A 14939-nucleotide genomic window follows, 5' to 3' on the forward strand; every position below is an offset into this window, starting at 1 on the left:
CAGAGTATAGCTTCCTTGTAGCTTCCTGACTACCCGCATTACATCAACAGCCTTATTCTTTTTTTTTCTTTTTTTTTTTTCTAACTGCTACAGCTATCCAAGAGGGAGATGCATCCCATCTTGGCCAGAAATATCTTGGGAGTCAATGAACCTGATGCTTAGTTGCTAAATGAATTAATGTATCTGCTAAATAACCATACTCTTCTCTTCTTTTTTTTTTTCCCTCCAATCTGCAGAAAGAAAACTTCTAATGCAGTAAATTCACCAGTAAGTTGACTTGTAATTGCATAATTAAATTATAATTTTACAGGTGATTTTTCCATTTCCTTGCAAAACTCAATTTGATCATGAATTTGTGTATGTCGTGAAAGCATAAAAAGGGTAGGAGAAAGAGAGTGTTATGAAGAAAGGAAATATTTGGGTGCCATTATATGAAATCAGTAGCAGTTAGAAAGCTCAAATAGAAAAATATTGAGACTAAAGGGATGTTTTTATTCAGTGCTCTAAACAATAAACACAGTGCAAGGACTGAATAAAATGAGAAATAAATGGGAAAACAGGCTGTTCAGAAATACTCCCTGAAATATACAGGACTGCCTATGGGGAACATGGATTTATTGTAAGAGCAATAGCTCAGAAAGATGCAGGATTTTACAAGAATTTGTCAGAGGCTTTTCAGTAAGTATTTTATCATTAGAAAAATATTCCAAAGCCTCTTGTGGGAGACAGTGAGAGAACTGGTTAAAATTTTCAAATAAATTAATTTGAAAAATGTTACGAAACTGACAGTTTATTATCATTGTTTCAGAATAAATGGGGAAAAAAATGAAACTGGAAGGCTGGGCGAGTTTTTACTGTCAGCTGAACTGACAGTTTAACTTTCAGTAATAGGAAATGTGCTCAGACATTTGTGAGCATAGCTTGACAAAGACGAAAATGTTCAGATTTTGATTTGCAAGTGTTTGGGATGGACTCCTCATTTTTGGATTTGACATAGGAATGAATAATTTTTTACACCATAAACTTACTGATAGGAGTTAAAACATAATTAAAAAGCACATCTTTAGATTTTACTTTCGTCCATCTATTTATACACACAAACCTGGGATTCTTTCCAAATCTACTTTGCAAAATCCCAAGCTTCAAGGTCGTACAACTAGAGGCTCTTCACAGAATGGCCATGTCCCTACCTCCTAATCCCTCCAGGATGCTGTCAATTCTAAATATAAACTAGTTCACAAAAAGTATTAAGAAGATAAACATCGGCTGTACAAGTGACATGCCATTTAATGTACTTGGTTTCCTTCTGTTTTATTGCAGAAACCATGTTTACCTTCCAGAGACACTTTAACTGCAAATGAAGGTAAATGATCTCCACTACTGTGAAAAAGTTGACGTTTATCAGAATTTAGTTTTCTTTTTATTAAAAGCATGAAACAAACTACACTACATTCAATTTATTGTAGGTTTTTTGAGAGGGGCTTGGTTTTAGCAGTTTTGAACTGCATCTGGCTAGCCTTAGTTGCACTGAGTATCATTGTTCTCTAAAAGCAGTCACAATAAAACTATTGAGGTTACTGGCAGGGTAATGCACAACATAATGGACCAGCCATGTGCCATATAGTCCTCAAAGCGGAGAAGGGGGAAGGGAGGAGAAGCATGAGCGCATCATTCTAAACTCAGCAAGAACCACTTCAGGCGAGAGCCAACTCCTCGCAAGAGCCAGTCCCTCACACAGGCAGAAAACACATCTTGCCTCCGTGCAGGGCTGCAGCTCCTCCAAGCAAAAACTCAGCAGGAGCTGCTGTCTAACAGAAGGGTAAGATGCAGCCAGCCTGCCCCAGCATCCTCCCCTGTGTCACACAGCTTGCCTCTCAGAAGGCAAGGCTCCCACTGAGCTCCTGCAGGCATTCACACTGCAGCTATTTGCCTAGAAATTTGGTGGTGTGCCACTAGTCAATAAAGAAAGCAACAGGATGGCGAGCTGCCATGTAAGGGAAATAAAACCCCCAAATTATAACAATAATAATAAAAGAAACCCTCCTTCAACTACTGGAACACTCTTATCTGGGACAATATATTTCTGAAGAAATCTTGACTCTGCAATTTGTTTTCCCAAACTACAGAAAAACCTACGGCAGCAGAACGACGACGAGGTTCCAGCCAAGAGCTTCCGCTTCCACTCCTTCCAAGTGGTGCCCAAAAGTAAAATCCCTTTTCATCATCTTTTGAATATTTCAGCGCACCAGCTCCTACTGCTCAGTCTGAACACAGCTGTGGAAAGTTCAAAGGGGAGCACTGTTTACTCTGTAGGCTTCTGTTGCTTTTTGAAAGTCATGTTTCTTGAAGCCTCACAATGTCAAAAAATAAAACACAGCAAATGCATCCAAATATTATAACCACCACCAAAAAGCATGGTATAATCTCTAATTAGGTGATGGAGATTTAAACCAGATGTTTAAATTCCTAATTGTCAGTACTAGTGGGATGTGATTTTTTTTTTTTTTTTTTTAAACACCTGTACCTGGCCCTTATTTCTCACTGGACAAATGGGTGAGATGGAATACATTCTACCACTGCATGCTTCAAATACACAATTCTAGTATTTTAAGAACTGGGTAAAACTCCTCAGAACTTTCTGTAATCTCTTGATATTTATTTCAGGTCTTTGCTCCAAAAGTCCTCAATTCTGCCAAGTAAGTATAATTCAGATTTTGAATTAAGATGTGATTAACTTGTAATTTCAAATTAATCTTTGAGTTAAGATTATTTCAAGATGCCATGCATATTCATTTGTTTGGAATTAACATTTGTCTCTAATACATACAAAGAGGAGATCAAGTATCCAGGGGCTTAGCTCAGCTAGTAAAATTAAGAGAGTATGTCAGGATTATTGCATAAATTGATGGAAATTAGGTGCTTCACTCCCATTTGTGACTACTGGAAATTTCTACCAAAAGCAGTTTGGGTCAGTTCCTATCATTATAAAGATTCCATCCATTTTCCTTTCCACAGAAGAACATAAATATGACATTTCTGGGCTGGTCCAGGCTTCTATTGCCTAGAAGCCAGACAGATTTTTATTGCATCCAGCCATTTATTCTTTCTCTACTGGGAGGGGAAAAAAAAAGTTATTTTTATAATGGCAAATGCTAAAGCTCCTCTGTAAGTAATACTTTTAAAGAGGGGCTTAGTTTCAGTTCACAGTTATAAACAAATTAGATAGTATGCATATGAACTCTCTACACAGAAGTGTAAATTAGATCTAACATTTTTCTAGTGTCTTGTTAGCAGACGTTTGTCTGACCCTCTTACAAGCTCTTTTCTGCACATATTTCAGCCTGAACATATCTTTTATGCTGTAAATTGATGAGAATTGCACATAGAAATCTGCATGTGTTGTAGCTTAAACTTTATACTTTATTTATTGGTACTTTTCTCTCTTTCCTGGAAACGTTTGCTTGATGTATGTTGCAAGTACATGTCCTACGCTGTGGAAGTATAATATTGGTTCATGTTCATGCAATAGACTGACGCTCTCAAGTTTGTCTGCTCCTGTCACACAACTGATGCACTGCAACCTGTAGCATAAATTCTTACTAATCCCTCAAGTGTAACTCTTTGAGGTTATCTGGTGCTAAATGATGCTCTGATTAGTAAACTTTCTTTAACGCGCTCTTACTTTGTGCCAGGTCCAGTAACAACCTAGTCACTGGTCCCTTGAGCATAACCCACCATCTTTTCCTTGTCACAATATAAGCCTAGTGCTAACTTTCACCTTTGTTATAAAAAATACTGATTTCCCACACGGCACAGTACGAAATGCTCTACTAAAGTACAGAGTAAGTACAGTGCCATATTCCCCCTTTGTAGAACTCTGTTATTTTATGAAAGAGCTATAACATTTTATCTACTTGGGTAAATTTCAGGTTTTCTCTTGCTAGTTTGTACCTTTACCTCCAAATCTTAATGTTCTCTCCTTCAAATTCTCTCCTAGGGCCTTGTGTTTTGTGGAGTCAGCCAAAAAGCCCTGTAGCTGCTCAGGTCACTTTTTCCACTTTAAGTATAGCAGTTATGTTTGGTATTCTTTAATCATACAGTACCACGCTGACTTGAAATTTATTTAAAATAATTGTTACCAGCCCTGTAATTTCACGTCCCAGATTTTAAGATTTTTGGGATAAAGATTATCTGGGCCCAACAGTTCAACCGTACTAAGCTGTTTCAGTTTTGCTTCCAATTCGGTTGTGGAAATTTCCATTTCTGTACCAGAACTCCCATTGATTTAATACCTAGATTGTCTTTAAAATCAATAAAATTCTTACTGTAGACAGCCTCATTTCTCTTTCCTTTTTACACAGCTAAGGAATCTCTTATTATTTATGTCATTTTCCTTTTGTAAAGCCTAATTCAGCCTGACTTCTGGCAATTCTTACTTTATTCACACAACATATTTTCCAGCTGTAGCTTTTGCAACTGGTCAGTCAAAATTTGACAGGAAAAACCAAAATTCTTAATATTGAGTAGCTTTCTTCAGGTGATTATTCATTCATTGAGAGCTGGAACTGCTCCTTACAATGTCTTCCCTATACTTGGAATGCAGCTTCCAGACAGTTGCATCTTTACTAGAAAGAAGTTCTAAACCTACTTCATGCAGGTGTCTCTGAGCTCTCCAGTCTAGTTGAATTTTTTTTTAATTCTGAGTCACTGCATGACCTCCTCTGTAACTTTTTTTTAATCACTTTCTGAACCCAAAATCTAAATCGGAACTGTATTAGTGAAGATTTGATAAAGCAGTTTGCAAAGTTTCATGTCCAGGACTAGGTGAGTGCTGCCAATGCTAGCAGCTTGCTCCCCCCCCCCCCCCCCCCCCCCCCAATGAGTAAAACAAATAGGAACTAAAACCTCCCATAATAACAGAATAAGTAATACTCAACTTTCTGCAATCACTTTCTCTTGTACAATGATATCAATCTGTACCCAACTCTGATCACAAGTACCTGTAGGGGACACCTATACTATCTTTGGCCAAGGTTCTGTTTTACCAGAAAGCAATTAGCTATACTTATTTCCCATATCCCTATTATATCATTATTACACAATACTACTCAACCATTTTCCTTCTAATTTCTTAAACTCTTCAACATCTGTATTTCAGCCCTAATAGCTATTTTTTACAATGCTTTGTTATCACAGTTATAATTAAGCTTCGTACTCTTTCCTACTAGTTCTGCCTCTGTTGAGTTTCCTAGACTTCTTGCACACATGTACAAACATTTCCATTGAATTAGACCAGTGAAAAATGATGTCTGAGCTACGTTTGTTTTCCTGATTCCCTCATCTATATGACCACCTCTCATACCAGACTGAGGGCTTTTTTGCATTGTGTTCCTGCATTTTCTTTATCCATTGTGACACTGATTCACCTAGTTGGTGGTGTCCTTTTTTCTTGTAAGTTAAGTCTAGCTCTGGCTATTAACCAAGTTGTTAACCAAACTATTTCTTTTTTTATAAGCAAGGATCCTCTTGTGAGCAGGCAAGTGTCCCAGGCACTTATAGAGGGCTCATCCGTATATAGTAGATAGCTTTCCTCGTGATACCAAAAGTCAAGCATTTCTAGATCTTCCAAAGTCCCTGTAACAAACCAGTTTCTTACAGCATAACCAAACATACTTTGAAAACTTATAAATGTTGTTCCCTCTCTTTTCTAGAAGTGCCAGAAGCTGCAAACCGTTCCCTGGGTGCTTCCTCTCACAGCAGCGTTTCATCCATTTCAAGTACTGCAGACCAGGTAAAATATTAGCTAAATTCACATTACAGAAATCTTCTTATCCTTTACTTTAAAGTAGTATTTCCACACCCCTCTCCGAATAAAATTCATACCCCTTTGCAGAGGGCATCCACATTCCAATTTGTAGTGAGATTGTCTGTGGCACAAATCATCTAAATGTTTGCTTACAACATATAGCATAGGAGAGCTTTAACAAACTGTAGAAAAATATGTAAATAGCATTATACTGAACCTTAGCATTCTACCAGTCACTCTAAACAAAACCCAAAAAAGGCTTCTCAGTTTCAGGTCTTCCTAGCTCCCCAGTTCATAGTACTTCAACATCCTTTGAAACAGGGGAATCTGTGCTGATGTACTTAAGTCTAGTCCTTGATATAGATGGCTATTAAGAGCTTTTAATCACCTACTTTTTACTAATTTAGAGATTCACATAAGGTGTTCAGTAAAAAAAATAATGTGCACCAAGCAGATACAACAAAGCTATCAGCAGCTATTAGCATTAGCCTGCACTGATGTGATGTGCTAAGAAATCCCACAAAATTGTAGGAGGAAACAGTGATGCTCTGTTGACTGGCCCAACACAGCAGGATGCAGAGGGCAGAATCATTTTTATGAACATTGCCCTACTTATTGCAGTTTGGGGTGTCAGCAAAGTTTTAAAAGCTGAGAAGAAAGTCACTGCTATCCCTTGCAGAGGATGCTGTGATGCCTCCGTCTATGTGTTTTAGTCTCTCCCAAGTCCTACTCCTTTCTGTTCCTCTAAACAGACCTCTTCTCATTAATGCTGTCGGTTTTACGACCAATTCTTTTTCCTGTGTTTCGTTGCACCATTAAGCTTTGAATAATCTAAGCAAACGCAAAGTTATTTTCATTTCAGTGCTATTCCCCTTACTCTCATTTTGGATCAAGGGAGACTAAAAAATGCAGGAAGCCATTCTTATTAGCCTAGTAGGCACAAACAAGGTAAAAATAGTTCTGTTGAGTGCAAAACAAAGGCTCTGTTATGCAGAGCCAGTAACATTAAATGTTCTAAAGCCTGACATGACAAAGATAATACAACAGTGAAGAACACAAAGGACTTAAAGGTCTGGAAAAATTTTAACAGTATGTCATACTGGATATTTATTATAAAAATTGCTTTCAAATAAACAGTCCAGCAGACACTAAATAAACAGCTTGTAACAATTACATTTGCAACTTTTATGTAACAGCCACGGGCAAAACCAGAGCTTAATAAAACATCCGTTTTGTTTTAAAAAAAAAAAAAAATTAACTGTTAGCGTTATTTTCCCACCAATTATGTACAGTGGTATCATTTGCTTGTAGCATCCTGCACTATACAGGTGCTTGCAGACATGATTCATGCCCATAAGGTTCATTATTTGTTTGGTTCCCATCCAAACTTTGGCAGCAGCTCTCTGCTTCCAGATTATAGGCCACAGATACTGCTGGAAGAAAGGTTTGGGGACAGTTGATTCCTTGTTTTGTTGAACAAAGATTGATTTACTGGACTCATTCTTTAAGTGGCCGAGTCCCTTGCATGCTTGCAATTCCTCTCATCCAATCTTTTTTCCAATCAATAGTGTGACTGGAAAAATACATGGAAGAATTTTGGAGGTAAAGTTCTAAGTCATGGCTTGAGCCAACCTAAGAATTTAGTGCAGTGCCCCCAAAATGGAGGCTCTGCTCTCTCCTCACTGTCAAATGCCCTCCCAGCCACAGGCTTCTCTGGTGTTCCTCTGATCCTGCAGTGGGCTGAGCCAGCTCATTAAACTGGCAGAAAACCAACCTGGCAGTCAAACACAAAACAAGACAAAACAAAAAAGGTAATGAATTTTTTTTTCTGTGAGATTACCAAAGTGAATTATCTCACTGTGGGATCAGGCGAGCAACAAAATAAGCACAAGGGAAAAGCCAAGACATTCCTTTTTTTGGCAGCAATGAGCCAGCTAGACCAGCTCAGCCATAATGTGTAACTTCATCTTTAATCTGTTTTGAACAGAGGTGACAAAGCTTATGTGAAAATGAATTTTATCATTAAGCTTGTTACTATAAAGTTGGAGCAAAACTGTTCAAATGACCAGGAAGGTTAATACCCAGAAGTATTCATTAGGAAATACTCTCAGCACTATTTCTATAGCCTCTACGCTCACTTGAGTTTGCTTTTGCATCACCCTCCTCAGCAAGAGCTCACTTTTTATGATTGCTGGTTTTATAACCTGCTAGTTAATCTCCTAGCTATTGATGTCTGATAATGCTTAGGTCTCATGTTGCTTCTAATCCCTCATCCTGTCCTTCCCTTGAGTATCAATGCTCTTCATACTTCTCTAAAATCCACCATACCTTTCCTCTAAACTCCACTCCTGTTCCCAAATAGACACTCAGTCCTGCATCATCTTGCTCATACCACTTGCTCCAAACTGCCATCACCTCCTCCCATCTTTGCACTTTCTTTGCTATGAGACCTTTTATCTTCTAAAACAGAATCCACTTATCTTTAGGGTGCCAATCTTTCTACCTTGTATCTTCAGTTCTGCACCTATGCTCCCATCCACAAAGTCCTTTGTCCCATGTTTTCCACTGGAAGAGCAGGTTAAGTTCTTTACAGAACACTGCCAAGCACTTAACAGAATGGAAAGAAGAAGGATGATCTTGTTGAGGTGTTCACAGGGGATAACATATAGAAATGAGGCATCCAAGAGATATGTTATAAAATATAAGCCACTCTTGTATTCTGTCACAGATGTAATCCTTCTCCACAGTAAACATGAATTTATGCCTTTTAGATAAGAGCACTGTAAGGATATATTGAGACTCAATCCAACAGAGAACCGGAACTGAATCCATACCTCATGTCTCAGGTGATAGCACTGCGGGCTGAACTGCTGTATTAGTAAAGACATTAATTATTCTCCTGTTTTGTAGCATTCCATCCATTTGTCCAAAAAGAGCCAAAGATGCACTTATCCAACCTCCATGCTATCCAGATGGAGGCAATCCTGATCATGTTCACAAATAGCATTAATAATAGATGGGAAACTTCATACCTGAAGCTTAGACACCTACCAAATCTGGACACTTTACGGGCTAGCCCACAGCTGAGCAGCATTTAAATTGTTAATAGTCAATTTATTCCTCAATGTTTCCTGGATACTCTCCTTAAAATCTACTAGAATAGCCTTCTGTTTTAAAAATGCCAATTCCAGTTGAACCTGACTTTCCTCAGGGTATCTTTCTTCTGTCATATATCAGCCTTCTATCACACATCTGTTACCACTGTTTTGACACACTAGTATTCCTTTGTCCTACCTCTACCCCAAAAAAACAGTGAGTTCCTGGCAAATATTTTTCTAAATTGTGTGTTTGCTTAAGTGTTCTGCTTTTGAGTTCTTAATCGTGGTCACTATTTAATAGTAACTTCTCTACAGGCCATATTCTTTACTATATCATTATTATTTTACAGGTGAAACTGTTTCTTTCTCTTTCTAGGATGCTGGTGTTTATAGTAAAGCATGGTATGCTGCTACCTGTGATAGGAAAACAGCAGAAGATGCATTGTACCGATCAAACAAAGTAAGTCACTTTTAAAGAATGTCTGTTTTATGGAAAAAAATTCAAAAGACAACCAGAAGTATTCTAAGAACACGAGTTGTATTCTGAACAGATCAGAATACTGTGCCATGCAAATACTGTCAAACATGAAATTACTGTGGTAAAACTATTTAACTATGGTTTCCATCCCAAGACAAAGTTGCATTAGTGTAGCTCAAAGACTAGTCCACTGCAGAAAGAGCTATTGCGTACTAGAGAGCTGAGGAAGACCTGATAGTTCACGTGCATCCATTAAAATGGACAGTGGTGGAGATCATTTAAAAGTTACAGGATTGCCTTCCAAAGGTTCATGTAATAACAGTTACTCTTTGGAAAGGCTCATGCCATTATGCATTTTGAAATAGCAACACTGTATTTTGGTATTTGGAGAATTTGAGTTCTCTCAAATATTCCGTGTACAAAAGCTAGTGTCACAGAAGGGAACAGTAACATGTAGAGTTGCATCCTCAGCATCAGGTATGTTTCCACTCTTGCCTAACTCCACAAAGCAGGAAAAAGGGGTAGAGCACTGGGGTTATCACCAGTGTAGGCTATGCTACCTAGTGAGCACTGGGCTTCAGTGTCAGTAGCTGTAGGTGCTAGTCTTTATCAGGGTGCTTTTTACAGCTCTGGAGAAACAGTATCTCCAACTCTCACTGCTTTCTTGCCTACCTACTACCACTGATAGTAACTTCATTTCCTAATAATCTGTGGACTCCAACAGACTGCTGCCGCTGTGTATTCATTTCTTCTTTCTTTCTCTGGTTGAGAGAGAACAAGCAGCAGCAAAGGGGACTCTTAAATGACACCTGTGTAAGCTACTGTTGGACAACAGGAATACATGCTAATTCCCATCTCCTGCAGTACAGCTTTCCGAATGAAGACAAGGGTTTAATGCTAATATAGATAAAAATATTAAGCTAAAAACAAACTAAGATGTTGGGAAAAAAATAACTACTTTTCTCTCTTTAGGATGGATCTTTTCTAATAAGAAAGAGCTCTGGACAGGATTCACGGCAACCATACACACTGGTTGTGTTTTACAACAGAAGAGTATACAACATTCCTATACGATTTATTGAATCAACGAGACAATATGCACTGGGCAGAGAAAAAAGTGGCGAAGAGGTGAGATGATGTGGTTTCGTTTTTTGCTAACCAAAAGGTATATACCTTTAATAAGGTAACCAAGTTATATACCTTTAATAAGCAAGGATTAAGATATATTGCACTATGACCAAAAGGATTCTTCATGTATCAAGATAAAAGTATACCCTATATAATGACTGATCTATCAAGCCAGAGAAACCTGTAAGATCAGCTCCTGCATACTGTGAGTAATCAAAACCACAGGTGAAGTTTAAAACATACTCATAGAACTGTTTTGAAAAGTCATCAGGATCAGAACTGCAGCTGCCAAATAAATTCTCCAGCTGTTTATAGTCCTCTAGTCACCTTCTACTTAAGACTGTAGTTAAGTTTCCTGGAAAATCGTAAAGGAAGAAAAGCCATGCTCAGGGGGAAGAAAAAAAAAAAAAAAAAATGCACACACCACCCTAGCAGATTCTGGATATTAATTTACAGTGACAAACATTAAAATCACATAACTAAAACAGATCTCATTGATGGCTGTCTGTACCGTATTACTCCTGGAGATTGCCTTCCCTCTGAGGTGGCTGAACCACAGATGAAGCAGCTTCCAAACTGCCACAGTCTGCAGCCAGGTATATAATAAGGTAAACTGAAAGTGGTGTCAGTTTAATATGGCATGTACCAACCTCTGTGGTTCAGTTTGTGCAGGCAGCAATCACAAATGGAAAGGAGTGTGAGCTGAGACAGCTAGTGGTCACAGTATTTTCCATTGTCCAAATTTAACCTGTTTATGACTAGAATCAGGACTAAGAGCAGGATCAGTGCTCTTACTAAAAGGCAGAGCATCTCATTTAGTAACAGTCATAGCTTCGCTCTCTTCAACAGTGGGAGAAGCAAAGAGAAAGAGATGATATAGTCCTTATTGTCAGTGTTAGAACATCAAAGGAAGCCAGCACTAATTAATTTTTGTTTTCTCTATCCAGCGCTTTGACAGTGTTGCTGAAATAGTAGAAAATCATCAGCGTACCTCCCTGGTTCTAATTGACAGCCAAAACAACACAAAAGACTCAACAAAACTGAAATACATTGTAAGAGTTTCTTAATCAAACCAAAGTGCTAACATGAAGACTTTTTTTAATAATTTCTTTCAACACCTCAAAACATGTGGATCAGGTATTAAAAGAACATCCAAAATGATGGAAAATACTGTTTAAGAGCATCTACTGAGTATTTCAACCCCAAGTCACTTTATCAGAAAAGTACTCATATTTAACAGAAGCCAAAGCAGACACACTTTTTTCTGTGAATTCATCTGTGAAAACATGGGTATTCAAAGTCACGTGAAGAACTGCATACCACAGCCTGGTCCTTTTGACTGCTATTTAAAGATAGATTTCCTGTAGGACATTTTTCACGTTAAAAATGAGAATACTCACGGTGATCTACTCTTTGCATTTGTTACATTTACCACAGATCACTGCTTTCAGCAATTTCTTTGTAAAGTGCACAGCCCCATAAGTTAGACCAACTCGACCCAATATACCACTGTGTACAAGTTGAAAACAGGACTGTACTTCATGTGATTAGTGGCAATAAAGCTGTCTAAATGTTTTAGATTAATGGACATGTGTTGTCCTTTTCCTCAGCTTTACTCTGTTTCATTAATATTTTTGTTTGTATTTTCAAATGTGCAAATAAAATTAAAAATATTGTGAAGTCTATTGTGTATGGAACCATTGCATCTTTGCATCCTCCCAGCAAGAAAGCATCAATTCACTGTTGTTCTTTTAATGTATATACTCTTATGTGCTCCTTCACAAGTTCTGTTGTTACGAAAACTGTCACATTTTTCAGCTTTAGAACATATATTTGGGTTAAGAGCTCTCAAATTTTGTCTTCAAATTGCCTACTGTTGGTGACCCAAGCACACTGCTTCATTGCTAAACCAACTACCCACTCTGTTCTTGCAGGATTACTGTTTACAGACACACACACACCAAAAAAACCCACCACCTTTCTTTTTTCAGGCCTGTTCTATCACAGTGATTTACTTATTGTATTATTGCAAACAATGTAACTTCCACAAAGGTTAAAGTAGTGAAAATTAAATGGATGAATATATAAATTGCACCAATGAAAAACTTCCAGGAACAGTTATTAATTAGTTCTAGAGATGTTTGATTTCACTGGACCTGAAAACTCATCTGTTTTAAAGGCATTTTCCAAAACTGACATTCTATACACACTGGCTTTGTTCTTTTTGTTCTGGATTAGGCAGTGTTCCCTAGGATTATCTGCAAAGCATTTAGGCAAGACTGAGCCAAGACCTGCAAAGTCTCAGCAAGTCACTTAGAGCTATGTTGTACCTCTGTTCTGCAACTACTTCCTTGTGGGTTTGATCAATTACTTCTACAAGTAATGCACTTTCTTCTAGAAAGAACTGATTACTAATATGACAAAGATGTTCTGCACATGGCTGGCTACCTACCTTGCTGCATCTCAGTTTCTTCCCTCTGCAGCACAGATACTACTTACGAAGCAAATGAGGCATTGGCAAGAAATAATATATACAGACTTCACACAAGCCTGCCTATGACAGACTCTTCACAGTACTATGTAAATGCTATGTTTAGTATATTGTTCAGTTGGTATTAATTAGTGTTATACTAATACTACACTTAGTACTAGTGTAATGTTTAGAATATTAAGACTGTCAAGGCCTCAATATTAACAAAAGTTATTAGTTTCTGCAAGCTTAATTTACTCCTATATGTGTACTCCCATATTATTTAGTTACATGAAACATCACTTTAGAAGACTACTATTTCAAGCAATACTTACAATGGAAAATACTCCATGAAAAAGCAGCCATTCAGTATTTAGCTCTTTGCATTTCTGTAGAGTCCTTGCCTTATTCACTCATCTACCGCACAGTATTTAAACTTTGTTCTTAACAAACACAACTGTTTCTTGTTAACCTTTGTATGTTGCGCCTCACAAAAGTGTCTAGGTTCTTCAAACATTTCTGAGTTAAACGTGCAGTATCACCATCTTCTAGAACTGGGGAAGAAAAAGGCATGAAAAGTGAAACGCAAGTGTAACTATAGGCTTCCATGTGAGAGACTAAGTATCACTTTTTTACAGGTAATTAGCAATACTAAGACCTTTCCATTCTCAAAGCTGCTCCTGCCCCTCAGCTCTAAGCGTTATGTGTAACTTTGTGGCTGATCTGCAAATAACAAATACACTCTAGATTCAACTACTTTCATCCCCAAACCCTTCTCTTTTTAGCCACATTCTACATCATTACGTGGGTACCTTACAGTTTTGACAAAAAAATGAGGCAGGGATTTGCTAGGCAACACCACCTTCCACAAAATAATCCGTTCATCCTGAGGTGAAAACATCCTAGGTGCAAAATAAGGCTCCATTGGCGGGGGGGGGGGGGGGGGGGGGGGGGGGGAACCAACAAGCCTCAAACAAACAAAAACCACTAGTATGTGATCACCTATTTTACTATACTCACAGTTTTACACAGGAAGCAGACCAGTTACTCTGCTTTCCATACCCAAGCTAGATCTTCTATAGCTTGGGCAGACTGTGGTATAGATGTATTTTGAAACACAATTTTAGCTGGAGAAGAGAAAGGTTTGAGCAAGGGAAAATACAAGCTTGCACTTTGCAAGGATATAAAATAAATTAGTACTCAGGATGGAGCATAGAATGTTAAAAATCCTGATGCTATTGATTCAGCAGCCAATACAGAATCTAGGAAACAGTAATTTGGTTCAATCCTATACCTGAAACTTTGTCCTACAACTGTTGCAGTGCCAGCAGCTGCCACTAGTTAATGTTGTCAGTTGTTTCCACCAGGTAGCAGATATGTTGAGCCTGACCTCTGACAGACACAGCAACACACCTCTCCCTCCATATTTCTGGTATTGTTAGCTAATTTCTCTTCCATATAATTGTCATTAACTGAATAGTTAGGGGAAGGGGGGGAAAAAAAGGAAGACATAAAACTAGAACTAAAAAATTGGCTTTAAAATGAAGTAATTTTTTGGTATGAGAAGTCAGGGCAAAGCATCATATTTACTAATGTACAAAGGAGCAGAAGTGTGTCTGCCTACCTGATACAGAAAGGAGAGTACAAGGAGTACTGCAAATTGTTCCTGACAGTGTTGTTCCATGAAAGGAGTAAAAACTTGCATACTCAAAAATCCAAGCGTTCAAGCATGCAAGTTACAAAACTACATTCCTCCTTCAATCTAAACCACCACCAGCAGGCAGAGATTCTTAGCAAGTGTTGTTAAAAAAAAAAAAAAGTCTTGCATGACAACAGCCCTGGAACAAATACTGAACACAAGTTTTTTGTTAAAACATTGGAATTACTGAGGAAGAGAAACTATGACTTACTGATGAATACACCTCTTGCAAAGAATACACAACAGGATTTCAGGCCTCC

The 14939-nt window shown here is 38.0% G+C and overlaps 1 protein-coding gene across 7 annotated transcripts in view; it reads left to right on the forward strand.

Moving 5' to 3' along the window:
* BLNK (B cell linker) overlaps positions 1-12193 on the forward strand; it is a 104140-nt gene extending 91947 nt beyond the window's left edge. For all 7 annotated transcript variants that reach the window (XM_075758195.1, XM_075758197.1, XM_075758198.1 and 4 more), the window contains 8 exons: positions 237-267; positions 1321-1363; positions 2127-2205; positions 2665-2696; positions 5712-5791; positions 9281-9364; positions 10355-10510; positions 11458-12193. In XM_075758195.1, coding sequence (XP_075614310.1) covers positions 237-267; positions 1321-1363; positions 2127-2205; positions 2665-2696; positions 5712-5791; positions 9281-9364; positions 10355-10510; positions 11458-11577 — 625 coding nt within the window. In that variant the 3' untranslated portion in view covers positions 11578-12193. The remainder of the gene's footprint in view (positions 1-236; positions 268-1320; positions 1364-2126; positions 2206-2664; positions 2697-5711; positions 5792-9280; positions 9365-10354; positions 10511-11457) is intronic.
* Positions 12194-14939: the final 2746 nt, after the last annotated feature.

The sequence above is a fragment of the Balearica regulorum genome, chromosome 7 (assembly GCF_011004875.1).
Source record: "Balearica regulorum gibbericeps isolate bBalReg1 chromosome 7, bBalReg1.pri, whole genome shotgun sequence".
Taxonomy (NCBI): domain Eukaryota; kingdom Metazoa; phylum Chordata; class Aves; order Gruiformes; family Gruidae; genus Balearica; species Balearica regulorum.